General features: G+C 37.7%; 4 protein-coding genes across 6 annotated transcripts in view; 1 reads left to right on the forward strand and 3 right to left on the reverse strand.

Moving 5' to 3' along the window:
• LOC113115042 (PEX5-related protein-like) overlaps positions 1 to 2,341 on the reverse strand; it is a 75,172-nt gene extending 72,831 nt beyond the window's left edge. Inside the window, exon 1 of the mRNA XM_026282260.1 lies at positions 1,922 to 2,341. Within this exon, the coding sequence (XP_026138045.1) occupies positions 1,922 to 1,942 (21 nt within the window). The 5' untranslated portion in view covers positions 1,943 to 2,341. The remainder of the gene's footprint in view (positions 1 to 1,921) is intronic.
• Positions 2,342 to 3,107: 766 nt separating this feature from the next.
• LOC113115047 (uncharacterized) lies at positions 3,108 to 5,240 on the reverse strand. Of its 2 annotated transcripts, none has more exons than XM_026282286.1 (2): positions 4,774 to 5,240; positions 3,108 to 4,491 (listed from the first exon to the last, which is right to left on the reverse strand). In XM_026282286.1, the coding sequence occupies exons 1-2, from the start codon at positions 5,204 to 5,206 to the stop codon at positions 3,173 to 3,175; spliced, it is 1,752 nt and encodes a 583-aa protein (XP_026138071.1). In that variant the 5' UTR covers positions 5,207 to 5,240; the 3' UTR covers positions 3,108 to 3,172. The 2 variants fall into 2 exon arrangements, with proteins under 2 accessions (XP_026138071.1, XP_026138060.1); XM_026282275.1 differs by having other exon boundaries at positions 3,108 to 4,486; positions 4,769 to 5,240.
• Positions 3,112 to 9,991, reverse strand: LOC113115051 (uncharacterized). 2 transcript variants are annotated; one of them, XM_026282308.1, is made up of 10 exons: positions 9,734 to 9,991; positions 8,479 to 8,585; positions 8,232 to 8,372; positions 7,854 to 8,005; positions 7,519 to 7,655; positions 7,205 to 7,298; positions 6,756 to 7,091; positions 6,429 to 6,615; positions 6,214 to 6,341; positions 3,112 to 5,918 (listed from the first exon to the last, which is right to left on the reverse strand). In XM_026282308.1, the coding sequence occupies exons 2-10, from the start codon at positions 8,558 to 8,560 to the stop codon at positions 5,598 to 5,600; spliced, it is 1,578 nt and encodes a 525-aa protein (XP_026138093.1). In that variant the 5' UTR covers positions 8,561 to 8,585; positions 9,734 to 9,991; the 3' UTR covers positions 3,112 to 5,597. The 2 variants fall into 2 exon arrangements, with proteins under 2 accessions (XP_026138093.1, XP_026138085.1); XM_026282300.1 differs by lacking the exon at positions 9,734 to 9,991 and adding an exon at positions 8,792 to 8,899.
• A 10,928-nt stretch (positions 9,992 to 20,919) lies between these two features.
• Positions 20,920 to 26,453, forward strand: part of LOC113115062 (prohibitin-2-like) — a 29,092-nt gene continuing 23,558 nt past the window's right edge. Inside the window, exon 1 of the mRNA XM_026282321.1 lies at positions 20,920 to 21,023. Within this exon, the coding sequence (XP_026138106.1) occupies positions 21,003 to 21,023 (21 nt within the window). The 5' untranslated portion in view covers positions 20,920 to 21,002. The remainder of the gene's footprint in view (positions 21,024 to 26,453) is intronic.

A 26,453-nucleotide genomic window follows, 5' to 3' on the forward strand; every position in this document is an offset into this window, starting at 1 on the left:
TCGTGAAAAGTGTTGATTATAGCATTATATTCAGAGCTACCCCAGTTGCATGAAAGGTTCATTGTAGCAGATGCAACGTGTTTTCTTCAATGCTTTCATCATAAATAACAGTGCAAACATGATGTAAATAAAAGATTAATTGATTATAAAATCATACTGTGTGATTGACAGCTCCAGTTTATAATTATATATTCTGTATATAATTTAATCACAATTTAAATAACAGATTATTTTCATGCTACTAAGAGAAAAAACATATAGTTAATCACTGGCTTGATTTACTAATGCATTAACAGCAATAAATTATTTTCAGTCAAAGAATATCTGACTGTGCATGAATCATTACATACAGAAATCACTGATCGCAGATTAGGCATAAGAATGAACACGGTTGCTTATATGTTGTGGTATTACTGTCTGATAATGTTATTTATAGTCCAGTTTGCTCTTCTCTCTTCATCTCTCTAATCCTCCAGTGGGCAGGGCCACAGACGTGATGATGTAGAAGTAAGCATGGATCTAATTCTGCAGAGGTAGGCTTTCACTGCACTATTACATCATAAAGTGGAAATATCTCAAACAAGTCGTTTTCTTAGCTTTACTTCAATAAAAACTGTTTTTGGACTAACAAGGAAGTTTTGAGCTCTGAAACTTACAGGACTTTTTTATAAGTAATATTACCTCTTACATGTCGGAAGATCAAGGAAAATTGTATTTCTCAATTCATGACCCCTTTAAACAACTTGAAATTTAAAAACATTTAAAAACATCACAACTGTTCCTCATACTGCACCTCTAAGGTACCAGAGGGGAACTGATGATGAAAATAAGCAGCCACAAATCATTATGCAGCAAATTACTTGCAAACATACAATACACAATTTCTAATTTTATCGCAAAACACATATTTTCCTTTGTTTAATCATGAGAAATGTGACACAATCCTGTGGTCTTATAGCATACTACTCAGATTTACGACTTATTGAGACAGAAGACACATTAATCTTCAAGACTCGGAAGCAAACACAATTAATGGCAGTTATGCACAGGATCGTCAGTCATGTGAATGGCAGAAGGCAATATCTAAGTTCATCTGACTCTATGATGATCAAATTCCTTTCAAGTGCAATACACGGATGTTGAGCAAGCAGTCATGCATGGGTCATGACATCAATGCTCATTTTAGTTTCATCCAATTTTTAAGTGTTGAAAAGTTTAAAAAGGAAATAAACCTATTTTAAGCACATTAAAGTTCTTCAAAATCCATGAGCTAACATATGCTAAGACTAGTTGTTATATAAATTGCATGTGCATACTTAGACCTGAAAACATACATGTGCTTAAATACACACAAGTTTACTGGTTAATGTAAATGTGACTATTGATTTTAAAAATTGTGCAAGACATGTATACAAGCACATCTTGAATTCACATAATGAAACAGTATAGGATAGTATATCCAGGATGGGATAGCATAATAATACGATTATGATGTATTTTACCACATGGTAGGAAAGTTTTTTAAAGTAATCTTAATATAAAAAGTTTCACAGGGTTTTCACAGAAACCTTATTTCGACTGAATTTAAAACAATTGTGTGCTTATTCAATGCATGAATACAAGATCACAATGTTCAGACAGGCGTTTAAATAGGACAAAATAATGCCTTGAAACATTCTTTTTTTCTACAGACTTAACGTCCTCCTCCTCATAGACTACAGTTCATGCTTATGTCATGAAATCTGTTTTGCCCATTGGCCACATGCTTAAAATACATCTTTACGAGCTAGATTTAACCGGTGAGAACAGTAGAAACTCCTCAATTTAAGGAAGATTTAATTATCTTATGCCCAAGTATAGGTAAATGAGATGCCACATGCGCCGTTGGCCAATAATAAATGAAAGAAGTACACGAGCTTACCTGTGAATGTCCCCCGTACATATTCAGTCCAAGTGCTGAAAACACCGGCGTGTGTTCGTACACCGCTACTATAAACTGTCAACGAGGAGAAAGAGGTGCTATCCCTGAGTCTCGTTACTGAGATGGTTTCATGCTCCAGCTGCGTCCACGTGAGGATTCCTCTAACAGGACCTTTCACGAGACCGTGCATCCAAGATTCTAGCGTTCATATTACGCTGTGAGCTTCGAGGTAGTGGGTTCACTGCGTTATATGGCTAAAACTGTGAGACCATCCTCCTTTTCCCTCGGGTTTTTGGACTCCTTAGTGGAAATGTTCGAGTCCCAGTTCATTTGAGCACGGACACGCCTCATTGAGGAGTAGCCTGTGCCACCTCCCATAAATAACATCAACACTCGAGATGTGCTGCTGCTGCCGGAGTGCGTCAGGGCACAGATAAAAACAATCCCTATTTGTAGAGTTTTTATTATTATTCATGCATTGTGTTTTATTTTTACCATTATTCTTAATAATGTTTTGCAGATTAGCATAAAGACCACTATCAAATGATTATATAGAGAGCAGTATGCCACCTCTCATAAATAGCATCAATAAAGATGTACTGCTGCTTCAGTACACTATACTGTACACTTTTATTAATGTACTTTATACTACTAAGTGATAAGAGGGCTTCTGATGAGAGAGAGAGAGAGAGAGAGACATTTTTATTATTTTATTCTTTCATTCACTTATTATTTAGTATTACACAGTAAATTTGAAATCCGGTAAACAACACCATAGGAGTTATTTTCAACACTTTGAAAGTGTATATATGAGAACCACCCACAAAGTGTTAATTTAACACTTTCAAAAGTGTTGCCTTATGCAACACCAATACAGTGTTAAAATGTGAACACTAAGAGAGTGAAATATCAACACCGATGCAGATAAAAACAACACTGTTACAGAGCTGGGTGTAGCTTTGTAGCAAACACTGACAGAGTTAAAATTCTACACTATTCCGGTGTTGACATGACACCTTTAAAAAATGAAAATCACAATATACTCGGTGTATAAAAGGGTCAAAATTTACACCATCCTGGTGTTGATAGAACACTTTTTCGGGAGTTATTTATGGTTCTGTATTACCTACTAAAAAAAAAAAACCTAAAAACTAAAATAAACTAGAAAATCACTATGAAGAAAACGTCACTGTCAAGGTTTCAAAACTTTATTTCAGCACAGAGCAAGAAACCATAAATGCCATGAAATTATTACAAATAACAGTCCACGACAATGTAAAAAAGATGGTCATTGCCATAGGACATTTGTAAATCAAATGGCTTGTAGTACATCAATTCCTCAGGTTTTTTGAGTACAAGACAATGCTCTTGTTCAACAACACTGAAAGCATGAAGGTGTTCAATAAACTCTGATTCCATACACGATACCAAAAAATAAATTCCATCCTTAATAAAAATTTTAACAATCTTTCCAAAAACAGGTGCATCATCAACACACTCTAAGAAAACAACAAGACCACTGCGATACTCAGTACCTTGACACTTTACCCACGGTGTGACCATTACCTCGCTAGAGATATCAATCTGGAGTTGCTCTGAAATAAAATCTGAGTTTTCAAGGTCAGACAACAGCTCATTTGAAACAGGCCCAGACTCAATACCCCTGATAGTACATGACTCCCAGTGATAGGCAATGGCTAGCTGGTGTTTTTTTGCAAGCGATTTGGTCAGGTTTTTGAAATTTTTTAGATTTTTCTTAAAAAACCTGTGTTTTGCCTCATACCTCATGGTCCATACATGAATCAATGGGCCAATTTGTCTGATGCATTCAGGGTAGTGAATCATAAGGTGGTGTTTTGGAATTAGATTCCTAGGATACAAATCCTTAAACAACTGATGATGCTCTTTTATCAGATGCTTCAAAAATATTATCATTCCTTCAGAGATGCAAGGAGAAAAGATAATATTAACAATATGTAAGAGCAGCAACATCAAATGCCAGTGCTTATCTCCCACTGGGACTACATCTCCAAATATGAGAGGGATGTTCTTAATGAGACACCATGTCTGACTTGCATTGAGACCAATGTTGTTTCCTGCTTGTTGAAGGTTGACCTTGGTTGGGCGGTTATTTCTTTCTAAAAAGCCATAGTTGAAGGCATACAATCTTTGAGGAATGGAATCACCAGAAATTAGATTGCAACTCATATATTCAAAAAGCAGTTTCACTTCATACTGTGCAACTCCCTCCAGGATATCATGCATAATATCCAGCACAAAGTTCTCAGATACATTAAAGTAAGTCAAGGTATTGAGTATAGAATTTCTTTTAACACCATAACATGAGTTTTCATTGGGGTTGTCAGCAAGATACTTGTAATGCTCCTCATTTAGATTTCTATTACGCAATATCATCCGTGGATCATCCTCACTAAATACTTCCTGTGCTAACACCTTGTCAGTGAGACAGAGTCTGCAGTAATGTTTTGCAGAAAAAGATTCAACATAACCAAGAATACTATTTAGACCTAGGTTATCACCGGTAATTTGCGAAATAGTACCAAAGATGGGCTCCTCAGAAAATGACACCATCAATCCCTTCTTCTCAAGTACTTTCACATCATCAACCAATGGGCCAAGTATTTTGTCCATGCCATACTTTTTTCCATCTTCAGAATGGAACAAAGAAATTAGATGTATGTTCATTAAGGAAGAGTTAATGTGTGCTGGCAGGTTACGAAGTACAAAATATAAACAGCCAAGTTTATGAACTCCTGCTTTAGATCCTAATGGGTTCGCGGTTTCAAAATCGTCATAGTAAATTTGGATCTGAAGTGCATTGCTGTGGATGGAGTACAAAGGATGTTTTTTGTAATACTGTCCATCACAAAAATCGCAATACATGTCACTTTGCCGTTCCTCTTGGATAAGATTACACACTTTATCATTCCTAAAAATGAACTCAAGAGTCTTCAGAAGAGGGATATATATGAAAGTGTCATTAACTGTTGTCTGTTCATACATCCCAGAGATTTTATTTCTTCTTGAATCGTATCTGACACCTAAGTGTATTTCAATAGGTTCAACAACCCCCCATTTCTCACTGAAATATTTTCTCCATTTTGTATCTGTATTAAAATCAGAGAATGGATTATTAAAACCATTAAAAACTTCTTCAACTGAACTTCTACTTGTGCTGTCAACAGGCACAACATTTAAAACATTTTCCCTTAAACTTGTATGGAAATCATTAACAAAATCCTCCATGCTTTCAACAACTGACATGATTACACTGTTTGCAACACCATTGCCCTGTAATTTGGCTATTATTGATGCACACCTTTCCCTCGAACTATCCCTTGAATCAGAAGAACATTCATGCAAACTCGCATCATGTAATCTTTGCTCTGTGTCAGACACAACAAGTGATACTGCTTCATTGAGATCTGGAGCTTGCTGATTTTGTAAAGATACAGTTTCACTGCTTGATGCTACAGCCCTCAAATGAAATCTAGTTAAATGTTTTCTAAACCCTTCATAACTTTTAAATTGCAAGGAACAACCATCCTGATCACAAACCAGACCAAATTTCTTACCAGGATATAAACCATGTACAAGTTTTAGGTGTCGAATTAATTTAGCTATTGTAGCAAACAGTGATTTACAGACATAGCATCTAAACATCATTCAAAAACTTAGCTCTAAGCTCCTTTACTCTCGGGCTCTCACTTGTGGTGCCAACATCAATTTTGTACACTGTAGTCTGGAGAAAAGTGTACAAATTTTTGAGTGGAGGATCATAACTGAGACTGAAAACAAAATGAACCTTGAAGAGTTCATCAATGGCAGCCAGTGAAGAGGATTCTTGACAGGGGATGAGCTTTTTATCCACCACAATGAAGTAGTGACTGATGGCTTCCTTGCTGCTCCCTGAGGCAAGAATGTATGGCTGACGATTCTCTTCCAGCTCAAGGTGTTCCTGTATGCTCCTGCATGCCTAAATGCGGGAAAAAATTACGTCTTTGAATAATAATGATAAATTATTAAGTACAGCTTTATCAGTTAACATTTATTTGAGACTTTTTAGCTTAATTGCACATCATAAAGACCAGGAAGCTCTCCAAATCAAAACCGTACATGCACAAACAACAATTTTAGCTTAGATCATATTTAGATTAATTTTACATTTATCATTTTACAGTTTATCTAATAGTAAAAAATAAATAAATATTCAATTCAAAGTGTAACACTTATAGGCCTTGTATTTTGGCACCAGTGTACCAGATACCTACTTTGTGAAACACCACCAGATGGTCAATAGCCTGTGAAATACTGATCCTTTGGATTTTCTTTCTTCCTGAAGCCTGGGGTGATAGGAGATGCAAAAGTAGAAGGAAGGATGATATATCACTGTCCCACTCTGGAAAAAAAAGTAACTTTGTTAAATGTCTACACAAAAATGGGTATGTATAGTATGATTTTACTGCAAAGTCATTGGAAGTTTCACCTGGGGAATCCTGTGCCTCGCTGCTTTCTTTGCTCTGTTTGGCAGATGACAGTAATCGTTTCAGCAGTGGAGTGGGAGTCAAGGTTTCTCCTAGTCTGATAACCTTTGCTTTGAAAACTGTCGGCCACCTTTCCAAAAGTCTGGAAGCAGTTTCTGACCCAAAGAGGAGTGTGAAGTCCTGAAGAATCTGAAGTTTTGAAGAAAACACAAAGAAATTACAATATATTGTGATTACAATAATGTGGCCAGTTTCAACAATGCAGACCATTTGACAGTTCTCTGATACTAACATTTAAATTTTAGTAAAAAATGAAAGAAAATCCATACCAATCCTTTAGTGTCCAGGAACCGAGGAAAAACAGAGAGAATGGTGGTGGATCCCTCTGGATCATGGACAAGGCGCTGTCTGTATTCAAACGTTGCCTTCATCTTCTGCATGATGACCTCACGTTCACTTGTATGATTCATCAAAGAGATGGCCTCTACACTTTGATCATTATCTAGCTGATGTTCTTGGTAACATAGCTGTCTGTCAAGCAAAGGACCTCCCTTTTCTTCTGTTTTTGGATCTTCCTTATTTCCAGAAGGTCTTGTCCCCCTTTGTACTGTCTTGAGGCGCCATGACAAGAATCCAGTGTTTTTTTGGCCATCATAGAAATGTTCCTGTTGAAATGACACAAATTCTTAATTTAACCCTTAATAAAAAATAAAAACATCTTTAGACATTTCCAACTGAGCACAAAATATTGAATGTCCGATCAGTGATAATGACTTACATATCCAGTCCTTCCTTGGGGATCTCTGAGTGAGGGAAATAAGGTGATAATTCCCAATCCATACTTCTGTTTGGTAAGTCGATGTGGGACCCTTCTGAAGAATTGGAACACTCAATGTTACTTTACGCTGATAGGAAATGTTTAAGAACATTTAATTAAACTAACTTTAAGGAAAAAAAAAAAAAAGAATTTTTTTTGGACAATTTGCACAAATTTGTATCACCCGACTACATCTATCTACTTCACAATCTATAGAGCATCAAAATCACTAACAAACTGAATAATGCAAGAGCGAATTATATTTTTAGAATTACCCTTCTGTCTCCATCATGTGTGCAACTAAGATGTTCACCATCACTTTCCTTGTGTCATCACTAATTGTGCCTGTATCTTCATACTCCTTAAGCACATTTCCTCCACCTGGTCTTGTCTGTAGAATTTGTTTTATCAGCTATAAAAAAAGAGAGTATTATTAACAGATACTATTATGAGAGAAGATAGTGCAGTAATTTCTAAATTACCCTTAAATATGACCCTGATCTAAAAAATATTACCATTATATATGGGGATTACAAAAAAAAACCTTAAAGAAACTGAATATCATGATGAGTAAAACACCCAGTGTCTGTGCAATGCTACTGGGACTCACATCTCTGGCCTGTGCTCGTTGTGATGCCACATCATCATCTTCATCCTTTCTGAATCGTTTTGGACTAAACCAGTCACTCTCTTCACTGCTTTTTGAAGTTAGAGACAGTGTATCTGTATCCAAGCTTACTGAAGACTGAGGTGTGGAAGATCCTGTTAATGTTAAAACTGGGGTTAATAGATGTCATGTTAGTATATATTAATACTGAATTAAAAAAAAAAACTAATAATGAGAATTTTTTAATCCAGAACATTGGTTGTTGAAATAAAAAGATTCAATATGATCCTTGCCATTTGAACACTGAAGATATTAAAACACTACCAGTACTCATTCATAAATTGGGATACAGATCATTCAGCAGGTCCTGTTTTCACTCACCCATGTCAGTCAACTCATTTATGACTAAAACCAACCCACTGGTGGACATTAGATCAGGAAACACATCTTTATCCACCTCTGTACCAGTTTCATCTGTAACTGTAACAGCAAGGTCGTCTGGAATTGAGAACTTCTCTTTCACTGCAAAACAAAATATTTACCAATTTTAGTCAAGTTTTATTTATAATTTGACAAAGCTATAAAAAAACATATAGATTAAATTATTATGATATTAAATATCACTCACCCTCTGCTAGAAATAAATCAAAGCACGCCTCTGAGATTTTTATGAATTTCTTCCTATTCCGAAATTGTGCTTTGACAATCATTGTGATTAAGCACCTGAACTCCTGGCTTGTAGAGGAAGAAACACATCTTACTGGTTTGCTACAAACACAGACTCAATTTGAAACAAGATTGTTAAAAAAATAAAAATATCAAGACAACTTTAATAATTTATCAAAACGGCAAAGATACCAATTAAATCGAAATAGGTTAACTTTTTATCCGTTATAACCCCTCATTAACAAGACAAAACGGGAACTTTTGAGAAATGATACCATTTTCGTCTCCGTGCAAACTTTCAAACTCTCCTCCTCCGGCAGTCTAAATAAGCGCGCGGTTTCTTCATCTATTGTATCCGGAAAGACTTGCAATACAGTTTTACGCTACGTACAGTGCCCCAATGGTCAAACCTCGTTATTGCCGATACATTTTACATAAAAATATCTGTGGTAAATTGGTTTTAATTGTCGACATTGTCCACTTATCTCAAATGAGACTTCCCCGATGACGTATGCAGCCTTCAAATGCGACCAGGACGCAGCCTCCGAAATGAGACAGCAATATATTCCACGACTACACAGATTACATTTTTTTGCTCCTTAAAATGTAATTGAGTACTTTAATTCACTAAAATAAATAAACTAACGTTAACCACGTCTGACCATAGACTGTATAAAAACACAAATCATATTACGCTGCTCAAACATCGACATAAAACGTATCAAGTTACCACAGTTCAAAACCATGAAGGTCCCAGAAGCATGGTAAACGATCAGCAGAAATCCAAGCCGAATCTTAAAACAAAATCTGAACAATCTTTTTTAGGCCAATAACCATATTGATATATACATTTTCTATTAACGTTAGCGGACTGCAGAAATTCCATGTGCCACAGTTCACCTGTAAAATGGCGCGCGCGCGCGAGACTTTACAGACTCATTTTGAAAAGAACACGATCAGAGTTTAATCAATAAAAATGACTGCTGTGTGCGACACACGAAATGACAGACGAAACTACTAACGTGAAGTTATATTCAAAGCTTTAATTCGTTGATAAAGGGGCATGACATAGGATGAAGCAAATTTCAGAGCTCGTTGGCTTTTTCAATCATTATTATAATTATCTGTGATTGAATTATAATGATTATATACAAATTATAAATTAGAATACATTTACAGTCTGTATCTGTAATATAACATTAAATTGAAAGACTTACCACCACGCTTCCAGCGAAGTAAAATGGCGTCCGCATGTGGTCTGTTTCGATGAAAATTGACGTCTGTCTGCACGTTAATGGAGGTGTGGCCTGATTAACTCTGAATGAGAGTTGACGTCTGCAACTATGTAAAGTAACACCAACTCTTATTTGAAACCTGACACTTCTGGTGTTAGACCCATTCTGTTCAGTGTTGATCCAACACTTTATTTTAACACTTTATAGTAACACTGGAAAATCAACACTGTTAAATTTACTGTGTACTGTAATGGAAACTAGGGGTACTGGAAAAAGGTTCCTTGCTTGGACCTCCAGTACCCTGTTCCTTCCATCACTGTCTCATTGGAGGTATGCATTAAGATTGATTGACTCTTGCTCAGCATCCAAGCTTAATCAAAGTGAGACCCACATTGACATACACACTAAAAGTCATCCACTCTTTGCTGTATGTCAGCTTCAAATTATTGAGCTGAAATGTAATCAAATAGTTCCACTCCCTGAGTCATGACTAGCAAATGAGGTCAGGCCATAGAATTCCTCAATAACTGGGCAGGGAAGTGTATTTTACCACATGGTAGGAAAGCTTTTTAAAGTAATCTTAATATAAAAACTTTCACAGGGTTTTCACAGAGACCTTATTTCGAGGCCATTTAAAACAATGATGTGCTTATTCAATGCATAAATACAAGATCACAGTGTTCAGACAGTTAGGCATTTCCAGCAAAACTTTTATGTGACAAAAGAATCGTGCCTTCTAGAATTAGAAAATCATCAAAAAGTTTATTTCACGAATTCCATTCAAAAGGTGAAACTGTGTATCATTCATTACACACAGACTTATATATTTCAAATGTTTATTTATTTTAAAGGTCCCCTTCTTCGTGATTCCATGTCTTAAACTTTAGTTAGTGTGTAATGTTGTTGTTAGAGTATAAATAATATCTGTAAAATTCTAAAGCTCAAAGTGCCAAAAATTCCAAGCGAGATATTTGATTTAACAGAATTCGCCTACAAAAAACGACCCTTTTGGACTACAGCCCTCTAGTTCCTGTAGTAATGACGTCACTAAAACAGTTTTTTTGACTAACCACCGCCCACATGAATTCACAAACGGGGGCGTGGCCTTGTTGCGCTCCGACGGAGAAGGAAGAGCTGTTTGTTTTTATCGCCATGTCGTTGAAACGCTGTTTTTTTTTTATCTTGGAGTCCAATCCTCTTTGTTTGGGCTTCCCAGGAACGCTGTACTTTGAGTTTAATGGTTACAATTTATGTTTAACTAGGTTCCCGAACATTATAATGCACATGTAAAACTATGTGCAGCTCATTTTGCTGAGGACAGCTTGCTGAGGACAACTTTCTCAATCTAAATCAGTTTAATGCCGGATTCGCACAAAGATTATTCTTGAAAGATGGAGCAGTTCCCTCTTTGTCTGGAGAAGGCGTTGTTTATGGACCACAACCGGTAAGTGTATTTTATTATTTAAGTTGGTGCGTTTAACAGTTTCTGTAACTTTTTACACAAAGGGCAACGCTGTTTAGCTTTGTTAACTAGATGTTAGTGCTGTGCAAAAAGACGAATGCGGTTTTCATGCACATTTCGTCAGTAAAAACGCTCCTGTGACTATAAATACATCTCCAGCACATGTGTTCTAGTCCAATCACGTTACCAGGAGGGCAGCCTGCTCTCAGCTGCTGTCGAATCACAAAACAGGTAAATACATAAATTTAATTGTAATTTAATGTGCTTGTAACACAGAGCTCTGTGAACAGCCAGCCTCTTTTGCAATGACCTTTTGTGTCTTGCCCTCCTTGTGCAAGGTGTCAATTGTCGTCTTTTGGACAACTGTCAAGTCAGCAGCCTTCCCCATGATTGTGTAGCCTACAGAACTAGACTGAGAGACCATTTAAAGGCCTTTGCAGGTGTTTTGAGTTAATTAGTTGATTAGTGTAGCACCAGGTGTCTTCAATATTGAACCTTTTCACAATATTCTAATTTTCTTAGATACTGAATTTGGGATTTTCCTTGGTTGTCAATTATAATCATCAAAATTAAAAGAAATAAACATTTAAAATAAATCAGTCTGTGTGTAATGAATGAATATAATATACAAGCTTCACTTTTTGAATGGAATTAGTGAAATAAATCAAATTTTTGATGATATTCTAATTATATGACCAGCACCTGTTTAGTCCAGTATGCTGGATACAATGTTAATATTTCTTACAGTGTGCGTTTCTCTTTTTTCTTTGGGAGCTTTCTCTGCATGAAAAAATTATAATTTTGTGATATTTTTCAGTGCCAATAAACACTTGCTCATTTGCACTCATCTGCACATGACTGAGCAGTTCAGGTCAGTCGTTCTGCTGTTTAATGTGCTGGCTGATTTGACCTCACATTGACTACTCAACGTGTTTCCTGATATTGGCAGTGGGAATTCTGGAACTCCTCATTGAACTGTTTATCCAATATTTTGTCCATCCTGAAGGTCATCTCTGAAGGACATGAAAAGAATGTCTGTAAATATTGATGGACTTGCCTTTATAAATTTTTCTTTGCGTTTCTTACATTTTCTGCTTTTTTTTTTTTTTTTTTGTCAATCAACTGCTTCCAGTCCACCTCATCTCTTCATCACATTCTTCTCATTTTCTCCAGTATTTACCCTCTTCAGTCCTTTCTGCTGCTTTAGCTTTTCAACCTGAAGACTTTCAAGTTTCTATGCATCATGGGAAAGACTTGACATGGAGCAATGTGAAAATATGAATATTCATGCTCATAGGTGTTAACAATGATTGTTTTGTGGAGTAATCCCAACATTTTCAAATAGTACATTCTGCATTTATAGTCCACTAGTCCAGAAAAAAAGATTATACATGGAAATGGTATATATGGTGATTACATTTACATTTATTCAGTCATACAGTCATTTAGCAGACGCTTTTATCCAAAGCGAATTACAAAGGAGGACAATGGAAGCAATCAAAAACAACAAGAGAGCAATGATATACAAGTGCTATAACAAGTCTCAGATAGCTTAAACGCAGTACAAATAGCAAGGGCTTTTAAACAATATAATAAATAAAAAGAAAATAAATAGAACAGAAAAAGAATAGAGAAAGCTAGCTAGCAAGCTTTTTTTCTTTTTTATAATTGTATAATAAATGAAAAGAAAAATAGATAGGATACAAAAAGAATAGAAAGCTAGTAAGATTTTTTTATATAATTAGAATAGTGAGTGCTAAAGTTAGAGGGTCAAATAAAGATGGAAGAGATGGGTTTTAAGCCGATTCTTGTAGATGGCTAAGCACTCAGCTGCTCGGATTGAGTTTGGCAGGTCATTCCACCAGAAGGGAACATTTAATTTAAAAGTCCATCAAAGTTATGATTACATGCAGAAGTATACAGTGCATGGTAAGTTAGATTTAAAATGCCAAAAACAATTGCAAATACATTTCCAATGAAGTTCCTACCAGACAAGTAATGCTTTGACAGTTCATGCTTTTACAATTCGCATTTAAACACAGACAATGATGTTGTACAAATTACATGAATAATATTGTCACATTATTAAAAATATGCAAAAGATTGTATGTTAAGGAGTATGCAAATTATTATATATCAGGTGACATATGCAGATCACTGCATAGTATGAAAATTATATAAAACATATAAAATGCAAATTGTGTCAACCTAATAATGTTTTATGTATTTGTTTTCTCTAACAAATATATAGATTACCGGTCAGTACAGTACATCAAGATATTCAGCACTTTTTGACATGATATATTTCCTTTTACATTCAGTAAAAAAAAAATGGCAGTTTTACTTAACAAATATCTGGCTTTGTTCAGAGTGCACATTCACAATTGGTGAGCATCACTGAATTAATCTCTGTCATGACAAAGCAATTTTTTTCAAGTCAAGCAAGTCATTTTACACATTTTTTTTTTTTTCAATGAACCCACTTGCTTTTGAGAGGCACGTATTTAAACAGACCTCTCTCTATAACCATCCATCATACAAAAATCAGTTTAGGTTAAGTTAAATTTAGCCGACAAAACTCCATGTCAGACATTTATATGCTAATTGCCCCTGAGATCTTCTGCTTTTTCACAAAATACTCTCACGTCCCCAATCCGAAAGAAGAAATTGTATCATCAAAGTCAAAAGTTGAACTCTCTGTGCTTTTGGCACAGATGTCCTTATGTTCTCCTTGTGTGAGTCAAGACTAAAGCTGGTAATGAAAGGATTATATACTTGAAGCCTCTTTCCCAGAGCAGACTGAAGAACCTAAATTAATGAACATCTTTTTGAGTGTGTTTTCAAATTGAAATGTCAATTTTTGCAAGAGTACTCATTCATAAAAGCATATGACAACCAAAGCCAGTCATGTAATTATATACAAGCTGTTGCATAATTATAGTTTTTGATTTGGCTGTAGGCCACAGGTAATTACAGACATGCTTTTATTAAAGGGGTCATATGACGTTGCTAAAAAGAACATTATTTGGTGTATTTGGTGTAATGCAATGTTTATGTGGTTTTACGTAAAAAAAAAAAAAAACATTATTTTCCAAACACTGTACATTGTTGTTCCTCTATGCCCTGCCTTCAGAACATCGTTCTGAAAAGCATGATGTGGTCTGATTGGCCACCTATCTAGTATGTTGTAATTTGGCCAAATACCTCGAACATGGGACAGGAAATTTTCCTCCATAAAATGTGCTGCACACACTCGAATAAAGGGGTTGTACTGTTCTGGAACAGTGTTTTAAATGAAACTTAACCACTGATTTCTAGTTGTGTCCTCTTTTGGAAGGCCAAACAAAGTAGTTTGGCTTTTGCAATGAAATACGTATATATTTGGGCAGTGTTATGCAAATCTTTGTTTGAATGAGGCATTTTTGGAAAGCGTGGATGAGCGTTCACTTTTATAAAGAATAGGGTTTGAGATTTTAATCTTTACGGATCTTCTGTATGCACGAACAGCTTTTAATACTCCAAAGACAAAGGAAAACATGAAATTGGAACATATGACATCTTTAAGTATATCACAAATGAAAGTGTGATATAACACTTCAAGAAACAAGGTGTTAAAAACGTACGGTTACAGTTAATTGGATATTTCTGTTCCCCAATGAAAATACAGAGACAAATTAGCATTAGACCACAGTAGTCGTTCTTACTTTCTGAATGAGACATCGTGTTGAACAAATATGTTGATTGAATAATTAAAAGACTCATAAAGACAATCACTAGTACCTACTACCCAAACCATGTAACCCACAGAAAAAGACGTTGAAAATCCTCACCACTAATGCACAGACCGACAGTCTGTCTGGAACACAAAAACAGTGACAGTCCAACTGCTGTTTAAATCAGAGCCTGGAATTAACTATTGTGCAATGTATTTTGGATCTGTAAAAAAAAATGAAAATTCACAGTTGTTCCTTGAAGAGCTATTACTACATAATATGTCCTAAAAATTACTTTCATGATTAAGTTCTTGATTACAACATTATGTAATCAAGTTAATGTAGTTAAAAAATATTTTTGTTTGAATAATTTTTTTAATATATTTATTGCGTGGCACATTTTTCACGTTGTTTACCTGATAAAACACTATTACACTGATCCTTCTTGAATAATAAAATCACACTGCATGATATAATTTAAAGTGCCATATGACTTCGCTCTTCTTTTTATTTGACTCACTTGACCTGAGGTTGCTTAAACACTGGTGAACAATTCCAACTCTCGGATGCATTAAAGTGAATACCAATGAATGAATGCTTCAGCCTAGGAGATGCCAGATGGGCTAATGTCAAATTAGTCAAAGGTCACACAATGACAGCACAGTGAGTATTACATGGGTGTTCAGAGTGTTATTGTCACAGTGTTAAATCCATAAATTCACCATCTGCCATTCTGACAAGCAGGGATAAAAAGTGAGAGATTCGGTACAGGATTTGGAGCACGACAGTCAATCATGTCAGTTATCTCTGACACATAGAAATAAATACACGGTGTGCCATATTGGTGTGGGAAGCCTATTAACCAGACGTACTTGAATAAAAATATATTTTTAAAGTGATATAGGAAGTCATGTTAGCGTAAATGATTAGGAATAGATCTATGACAAACCAAAAGAACTTTGTGGAAAAATGAGGATGGTGTGCTTCATAATGCATTATACATTTTGATGGAACTGATTTTCATCAACTGTGGATTAAGATAAAAAAGTATTTTGTGTTTAAATGTTCCAGCATTTCCAAGCAATTAAACACTTTACTCAGCTATGATGGTATGTACAAAGCACGAGAAGAGGCCAATATGTCACCTATACATAAACAAGCTAACATTCTTAAAGGGTGTAACGGTAAATCAAGGTGAGAAAGCAAGTGCAAGTAAAAAGGCATTTTAATGAACACAGTCAGATACACGAGTAACACTAAACAGGATAACAGGTGATTGAGGGGAAGTCTGATGGCGATCCGGGAAGTAGCAATGTCCGATGGTGATCCAGGAAGTGGAGGTGAGGAGATGCAGCAGGACAGAGTGACACAGGAACTGAGATGAGCGATCCGTGGGGGTGAGTGGTATAATCCATCGGGGTGAAGAGTGGATGGGATGCCAGAGACACAGAAGATCCGACGAAGAGAAGAACACAGAGAACAGGAACAAGAGACCAGGTGTTGTGCAAGGGTGGTGTCCATAGAGTTACCCTCTGCTCCAGAGTCCAGAAGGGTGGGACAGGTGTGCATGTTGTTGGCCCAACTCAGTTTTACCGGAAGGAGAGTGGATGAGGTTGGGGACTTCCCGGCGGAGATCCCACCCAATGGTAGCCTCGAGTTTACTACCGGGCTGGCTCCTTTTACTGGACAGGAGAATAGAAAGCTCTCGTGCCACCTCCTTGCTGGCCACTGCCCAGTTGAAGACCCTATTCATTTCCACAGAGAGGGAGTGGAACGAGGCACAGCATGGGTCTCAGTTCTCCCACACCACCATTCCCCATAGGGCGGTCCTCCCGGAGAGCAGACTCTGAACGAACGCCACCTTGGACTCCTCGGTCTCAATGGTGCGAGGCTGGGGGAGAAATGCATGGAACACTTGGTCAAAAATGTCCTGCAGTAGTTGGGCTCAACGGAGTAGTTCAAGGGGACAGGTAGGCGTGGTTCACGCCGGTAGTTCGGGGACAGCCCGAGGAACAGACGTGCTGGTGGCGCAGCGGGAGTGGTCAGCTGTTGGATCTGCTGGGTGAGCTTGGACACCTGTGTCACCAGCGCTTGGACAGCGCGTCCGGTGTTGATGATGCTCTCCTGCTGCTGATCCATGCGGGTGACGCTCTGGTGGATGAATTCTGAAAGTGATGTGGAACTTGCTGCTTACATGACTGGTCAGAGCGTTCTGTAATGGTAAATCAAGGTGAGGAAGCAAGTGCAAGTAAAAAGGGATTTTAATGAACACAGTCAGATACACGAGTAACACTAAACAGGATAACAGATGAGTGAGGCGAAGTCTGATGGCGATCCAGAAAGTAGAAATGTCCGATGGTGATCCAAGAAGTGGCAGTGAGGAGGGAGATGCAGCAGGAGAGCGTGACACAGGAACTGAGATGAGCGATCCGTGGGGGTGAGTGGTATAATCCCTGGGGGTGAATTGTGGATGGGATTCCAGAGACACAGACGATCCGACGAAGAGAAGAACACCGAGAACAGGAACGACAGACGAGGCATAGACACGGCAGACTTCAAACAACGTTCTGACAAACACAATACGAAAGACAGGGCAATAAGTAGGGATCGGGTAATGAATAGCAGCTGGTGTAGATGAACAATTAACGGAGACGCCCACATGAAACAATCAGTGCTGACGAGAGACACACACAAACTCCACCCACATAGTGCAAATCCCGAGACCACGGTTTACCAACCGTGACAAAGGGGTCATATGATGCTGCTAAAAAGAACATTATTTGGTGTTATGCAATGTGTTTATGCTGTTTAAGGTTAAAAAAAATAACGTTTTCCACATACTGTAAATCAGGGGTGCCCAACCCTGCTCCTGGCGATCGACTGTCCTGCAAAGTTTAGCTCCAATCCTAATCAAACACACCTGAAGCAACTAATTAAGGTCTTCAGGCTCACATACAAATTAAAGGCAGGCTGTTTGATTAGGGTTGGAGCCAAACTTTGCAGGACAGTTGATCGCCAGGAGCAGGTATGGGCACCCCTGCTGTAAATTATTGTTTCTCCTCTATGCCCTGCCTTCTGAAACGTGTCGATTTTTACAAGGATCATCGGTCTGAAAAGGGGGTGTGCTCTGATTGGCCAGTTATCCAGTGCATTGTGATTGGCTGAATACCTCAAGCGTGTGACAGAAATGTTACACCCCTTAACATATTGTTATGCCCTGTCCGGCCAGACCGACAAGACAAAAACATAAAAACCCATTATAAACATGTTATAAACATGATTTCTAGTCGTGTCCTCTTTTGGAAGGCCAAACATAGTTTCACTTTCTCAATGAAACGGCGTCACACACCGCGGCTTTGAGTGAGCGGAGGCCGGCTTGAGTAAGCAGAGGTGGGCGGGCTTGAGAATGGCGCAGCCATCGGATTCTATAAAGGAGCGTCCATTGGTCTTGCGACAACCACATGTGACGATCCCGGGTTGGACTTTGCTTCGTCCATGGTGAAAGCCGATCTGGCAATCCATAGTCCAAAGTTGACGTATTTCCTCAGCAAACAGCATGGATCAGCTCCAGGCATGACAAATCGGATATCGTCCCTATATGTTACCGTTGTGAGATATCATCAGGAAACATGGTGTTAGCTTTCACTGTTATGCTGATGATACTCAGCTCTATATTTCTTCATGGCCCGGTGAAACACACCAATTTGAAAAACGAATGGAATGCATAGTCGATATAAAAAACTGACAAATAATTTCTTACTGCTAAATTCAGAAAAAACTGAGGTGTTCAATATAGGACCTAAAAACTGTGCATGTAATAACCTAGAAAACTGTCTAAGACTTGATGGCTGCTCTGTCAATTCTTCGTCATCAGTTAGGAACCTAGGTGTGCTATTTGATCGCAATCTTTCCATAGAAAGCCATGTTTCTAGCATTTGTAAAACTGCATTTTTTCCATCTCAAAAATATATCTCAAGGTAACTCTTTAGTATAGGGCTCAATTCACACTAATAACTATTAGCATGTCTATTATTAACATATTGGCTGTTTATTAGTGCTTATAAAGTACATATAATGCATGACATCCATAATCCTACCCAATACCCTAAACTTAACAACTACCTTATAAACTATTAATAAGCAGCAAATAAGGAGTTAATTGAGGCAAAAGTCATAGTTAATGGTTAGTTAATAGTGAGAGTTGGACCCTAAAATAAAGTGTGACCGATTATGGTAATGCTTTCTTGGGTGGTTGTTCTGCACGCTTAGTAAACAAACTACAGCTAGTCCAAAATGCAGCAGCAAGAGTTCTTACTAGAACCAGGAAGTATGACCATAGTAGCCCGGTCCTGTCAACACTGCACTGGCTCCCTATCAAACATCGTATAGATTTTAAAATATTGCTTATTACTTATAAAGCCCTGAATGGTTTAGCACCTCGTATCCAGACCAGATGGTGGATCGGCACCTAGAAAGGACCTCTACATCCCTGAAAGACAGCGGAGACCAGGACAACTAGAGCCCCAGATACAGATCCCCTGTAAAGACCTTTTCTCAGATGACCACCAGGACAAGACCACAGGAAACAGATGATTCTTCTACACAATCTGACTTTGGTTTGGTCTGGTCAGAGGAGAACTGGCCCCCCAACTGAGCCTGGTTTCTCCCAAGGTTTTTTTCTCCATTCTGTCACCGAGGGAGTTCCGGTTCCTTGGCGCTGTCGCCTCTGGCTTGCTTAGTTGGGTTCACTTCATCTACAGCGATATCGTTGATTTGATTGCAAATAAATGCACAGACACTATTTAAACTGAACAGAGATGACATCACTGAATTCAATGATGAACTGCCTTTAACTATCATTTTGCATTATTGACACACTGTTTTCCTAATGAATGATGTTCAGTTGCATTGACGCAATGTATTTTGTTTAAAGCGCTATATAAATAAAGGTTAATTGACTTGACTTGACTTTGGAAGGCCAAACTAAGTAGTTTTGCTTTCATAGTGAAACACACAGCGTGTATATGACATGGCGGCAGCAGCAGCAACAACAATACTACAGCAAGAATAAAAGGTACACCTTCTTTGTTTGCGTGAACATCTGGGCAGCGTTATGCAAATCTTCCCACATAGTGATGTAGAGATGAGGGGTCGTGTTAGAACGAGTCATTTTAGAAATTTAAGAAAAATCTCTTTGGATTTGAGACTTTAGTCATTGCAACTTATGCACCAAGAACTTGTAACACTCCAAAGAGAAAGGAAAAATTGAAATTGTATCATATGACCCCTTTAAGGAATCCTTTGTCCCCTGATCACAGATAGTGTTACACTTGTTATTACTTGCACTGCTCTCTGTATATCCAGGATACCGAAAGGATCCATTTGCACACTGGACTATTTTTCTATGCACTAGTGTTTTGTACAGCTTAATGAATAGCTTACATATTAATTTGTAAATGATGTTCATGTGTTCATAGTTTCTTTTTATAGTGTACATATTGTACATTTGTAACATATTGAAGACACTGTATATCCTGTATTTACTGCTTATTGCACTTCTGGTTAGATGCTAACTGCATTTTGTTGCCTTGTACCTTACATGTGCAATGATAAAATTGAATCTAATCTAATCTCATCTGATCTGATCTGATCTAATCTAATATGTACTTGTTGTCCCCCTTACATTCCTATATGGTGTAATGTATAATTTTAATTGGATAAACAACGACACCACCCCATGCATCTATATAATCGACTGATGTAAATACAAACTTTGAATAAATTTGTGGACAGAGACTTGACTCATTGTGCAATGGCTTTTCTCATGGGCCCTCATGCCTTCATAAGTGAAAGGCGTGCTGAGAAAATTCTGACGGGATCAAAATATAAAGAGGTGATTTCATTGTATTTTTTTTTAACACAAACGCTTGCTGTTAAATGACGTTAATTCCACTAATGCACTACAGCTTTACGAGAAGACTACAACTCCCATGGTGCCACAGATTAAACCAGGATTTGCGGCAGGTGACGTACAGCAGAGAGCAGCACAGCCGAGAACAGAACAGAACAGAACAGCATGATGAGTAACGATCCCGGAGTAAGTCAGATAATATTTTATAATCTAAAGAAAGTATTAGACATGTGTAGAAACATTTTGTTTGAGGATAAAAACTGCATTTTAAATAACTGGCGTCTAGTAGTGGGCATTTAACTGTATGTGTTTATATATGTTTAAAGAAAGCTAACGTTAGTTGTGTGCTAGCATTGACATGTCACTTTGATGCAACCTTGTATAACTTATATGTGATCTCCATTGAAATATGATTATTAGCACAATTTGTTTCAGTGAGGTGAAATTGTAAACAGTCTTTTGAAGTTGATCCTCATGTATCTTAGACCAGGTAATTTTGTCACTTGAATCAATGACGCAGACAGAATTTTATTTTTGGTCGGGCCTGGGCAAAAGTGAGCGTGGAGTCGGACTCGATATCCGGGAATTCCAATCTTTGATCATATTGAAAAATAAACCGTAGAACACAGTGGAAGACACCCATATAAAACTACCATGTCTCCGTAACGAACTTGCCCATTGTCAACAAGTATAGGTCTCTGCAGGAAAGTAATGGGAGTTACCAGATCAGGGTGTTTTTACACCATGATACCTGATTGGTTGACGTAATAGTGACGTTAGATTTAGGGGTGGGGTTGGGTAAGGGGGATCATTTAGATTGCATGATTTAGAAACACCCAGCAGTTTGAAAACACCCACATGGTGATAAACGCCCACTTTTGTTCTGCAGAGATCTAAGTCTCATTGTCAACATAACCTAAAATCATTCACAATAGATCCTGTAAACATAACCTAAAATCATTCACAATAGACCCAATCCCATACGGTTGCAAATTACAATAGGCCACTGGAACTGTATAAAGTTAGAAGCTGTTTAGAAAGGATCTCCCACGCAAGGTTGATAAGTCTGCTCAACTAATATGAATAAAGACACAAACGTGAACTTGTATCAGTGTCACTCATGGTGCGTTCAAGTCATGTAACTTACAGTAGTTGATGGTGAACGCACATCAAAGCCACCACAAAGTCGTGTTAGTAGCCCCTTCACTGCGTAACACAAGGTCGAGGGGCGTGTTGGATTCACATATACAGGTGGAGATTGGTAGGTTTAGGGGTGGAGATGGTCTGGTTTAGGGATGAGGGCGTGAAGACAGGTTTAGGAATGTCATGTGGGAGGAGTTGGATGTGCATCCAAACACTCCCCCTGGACTTGTGCTCTGCATTGAGGACCATCTCAGCTGGGGGCGTGTCAGTAAGAAAACATGTCAGATGCAAGGATGCAGCCAAAAGACTCTAGATATGCAGTGTCTGTATTGACAGTAAAAAATATATTTATTTTTTTGCCATATACAATAAAACTATGTAAGTTACATATACAAAATATTATATTGTTGTATAATAGAATATAAATAATTCAGTTAACATCACCTTTATAAATTGAATAAAGACAGAAAATAAAGCAAATGATGCACATTCTTTATTTATAATTTTGTAGTAGGTAGGTATGTTAATTTTGACTGGTTAACCATTAACCGAGCATTAAGAATTTGGACCGATTTATACATTAGGTTAAACAGTTTAAAAGGTAAATTTTTTTTTCAGTAATTTATCAAAATATTTTAAAATGTTTGCTGCATTCTTAAAATAATCCATTCTTAAAATCTTAGGCCATTCACGTTCCGTGATGATAATATATTTAGAACATGCATTGTGTGCTCGCAATGCCAAGGTTATGCTTATGTGAAGCACCATGAAAGCAAGACCATACTGCTAGTTACATGTAGACGTTAGTACATGTCCTATATACCAATCCACCTACAGTAGATGCATAATCATTTTAAAAGAAAAGCATAATAAATAAAACTATTGATGTCTGTTGAAGGGCATATAACAAAAAAAAAAAAAAAAAAAAAAACAAGAAAAAGAAACAACTACGTACAAAATTCACAGCAGACCAGACATTACCTAAAGTGTAGGTGTGCATTAACAAAAGAAACACGTTGATGCTTGACCAGTCCACTTCATTGAAAAGACATGTCCCCCCAAAAGGCCCACTGAGCCAAAAATATAATGATCGAAACTGCTCTCCATTAGCCTGAAAAATAATAATTAATACTAAATAAATAAAAATCAGTCAAATCTTATTTACCCAACAGCGGACGAGCGTACAGGTTAAGTGCAAGATTTCAAGAAGAGATTAACAAGTGTCCATGGCCATATTATTATTGTCCTCTGTAGGGCAGTTAGTATCACCACAGACGTCATCGCTGATTTTCCCTCGTTGAGCTGAAAGAATGGAGACGGCAGCCACTGCCCTCCCACTGCATACATCTTCTGCAACAGTGAAGTAACAAAATCCTCTGCCTTTTGAGGAGAGTCGAACATCATCTGTCATAATTTAATTACCACCGGATAAGTGAGAAGGGCTGGAGACTGAGTGCTGTCATCTTCTTCAAGACTGGATTAAAGCTCTTTCTTTTGGTAATTTGGCTAGACTAAAGTCGGGAAAAAAATAGTAGCGTGACATTGTCCTGCATATATTTCGCCAGATACGCCTACCGAGCACCTTTCATGATTGCAGAACTGTCATGCCATCTTAGTACATGGTTGATGAGAGTATGTGGCCGATCAGAGTTTACAGAAAAATTACGTTTCTACAGTATTTAAAGTTGCTCTGTAATGATTTGTATCGTAAAAAGCGCTATACAAATAAACTTGAATTGAATTTTTCCTTCCGTCAAACACGCAATGTTCAATCTCGATGTCACCGCTTTTTAGTGAAGGGATTCACTTGGAAAAATTAGCTCTGAGGAAGCCAGCTGCATCAGAGCCCTCCGTCCCTTCTTCCCCATCATGTGCACCTTCTACAGAGGCACCATCGAGAGCATTCTGATGAGCTGTATCACTGTGTGGTATGGCGCCTGCAACACGTCCTGCCAGCAGACCCTTCAACGTATAGTGAGAGCAGCTGAGAAGATTGTTGGTGTCTCTCTCCCCTCTCTCCAGGACATTTATGAAACCTGTCTCACCTGCAAAGCCCTCTGCATTGCAGGCGATCCCACCCACCTTCTTCAGTCTGCTGCCATCAGGGAGGAGACTGCGGAGTCTCCAGGCCAGGAGCAGCAGACTGAAGGATAGCTTCATTCATCAGGCTTCATTCATCAGACCCCCCCCCCCAGACACACACACACTTTGTAGGCCAATTGGCTGTTAGCATCACACTGGTTCATTCAACAAAAACCCAGTAGGATTTTTCCATAGGCTATTGGATTATTGCAAAAATAAACTTTGTGTTCAACCAGAGTTAATGATACTTATAAGTTTTGTCCATCAAGAAAATATTCTGAAATAAGAAATAAGATAAATAATAACTAATAATAATAACTTTTATGAATGAATTTTGAATCCTAAATAAAACAACAAAAAAGTTAAACTTAGGCTATAAACGAACTATACCATGGTCACTCACACACGAACTATTGGATTTTGTGTCGATATATGAAACGGTTTTTGTTTAGCTCATCAATGAATTTGTTGGAAAAATGCCAAAATGCATCTGAGGCTGTATCTCTGCAAAATATTGACATATTTACACCAAACTTTGAATGTGCCATTGTCACCTCAAACTGACCACGTAACATCAATTTGGTAACAGTGCCACCCTATTGGTCTTTAGTGATAAACCATTCATTTATTCTTAAGTATGAAAATGCTAATAACCTTTGATTGCATTGACCATTTGTAATGGAACTTGTCTCAAAATATTCCTTACATGCCAACAACAAACATATCAATTATGTCATAGTAAGCCGAACTTCATGTCGATCATTTTGATTTATGTTGAAAACATATTTCTTGTTGATAAATAAAACCGTTTTCGTACAGTGCCTCTACAGAGTTTAGACATATTGCCAAACTGCATCTGAGGTTATATCTCTGCAAATATTTCACATATTGACACCAAACTTTGTATGTGTCATAGTCACCTCCCACTGACCATGCCACACTTATTTGGTAACAGTGCCACCTATTGGTCAAAAGTGATAAGTCAAATCATATTAGTAGTTGTAGAAACAATGAGTTGTACAGAATAATTAACTCAAATGATATATAGGGAAATAGAATAATTAATCAGGAATATGATTAATATGTATCTCATATGACAGTTACACTAAATTTTATTGATTATGAAAAATAGCTCAATTGCATTCATCAATAAATCATTACAGGGCACTGTAACTTACTCATTAATATGTCAATATTCCATTCTTCATATCAATTATTGTGATATATCTTACTGTAAATTACTGCAAATCAAACAGTGGTTTGTCCAGCAAACGGCCATAAGATCAACTTTTCAATTTTCAATAAAGTAATCACTTCTTATAATTCAAGGAAAAATATTCTCTGGCCATGAAAACATTATCCTTTCATTATGATAAATTTAGTTTCTAAATTTAAATCTTGTAGCTAGATCAGACATCTCAGTGACTCGTACTGTGAGTGGGGTGGAGGCCAAAACAATCGATAATATATGGGTTTTTAATAATTGACTAATAATACATCAGACTACAAATCACACAGAGTAAATATGCGTACGACAATACAGACAGTAAACTTTGTACAAGACATAACGGAATCCAAGTGAGGGAGAGAGAGAGAGAGAGTGAGAGAAAGAAAGAGATCACAGAATGAGCTCAGGTAAGAAAATCATAGACAGTAAACCTTTTGAAAGCCAGCAACAACTCAAATCATAGACACACTTTAAGCAGCATTTAAATCTACATAGAAAAATTATACTTGCAAAGTGTCCAGTATGCGTGAGCGTGGTCTTTTCGTGACGCTTTGTGCGCAGGTCTTTTGAAACCGGCATGCGCGTGCTGGAGACCGGCGCGCGCTGGAGCAGTGCTGGATCTTGGCGTGAGCGTGGAGCAGCGTGAGCGGGGCCTTTGTTGTGTCTTCCGCGCGGTATTTGAAAGGTTCAACAAACAATGTCCCAGAATTCGTCTTCCTTGTGTGGAGAGGCGAATAGTTGAATAAACTTAGTAAAGAAAAGAAAAGAAAACAACGAAAACGAGAGCTTCCGAAGGAGCCATGAGAATGGCTTCCCCCCCTCTCAGCTCCTGTGCTGAGGGGGACGGCGATATGAGCACGGCCCAAGGCCGCGCCGAGCGACGTTGGTCGCACAGGAGAGCAGCGTGTCAGAGAACGACAAGGAGAAGAAGAGAGAGGCGGAGCTTGTTCGGTCGGTTCTTATGGCTTGGGATGGTTCACGCCTCTTTTCGCGTGAACAACCAATGAACGTCCACGATCTGAAGCGGAGGGTAAAGTTCCTTTGTCTCTGTGGAGACACCCACCCTAATGATTTAGCCTTATCAGACTTCAGCAGTGATATTCTAGCAAGTTCGTAATTCAAGATTAATAAATTTTTCATTACTTTGCTTTAGATAAATGGGT

Source organism: Carassius auratus, chromosome 2 (assembly GCF_003368295.1).
Source record: "Carassius auratus strain Wakin chromosome 2, ASM336829v1, whole genome shotgun sequence".
Lineage (NCBI taxonomy): Eukaryota > Metazoa > Chordata > Actinopteri > Cypriniformes > Cyprinidae > Carassius > Carassius auratus.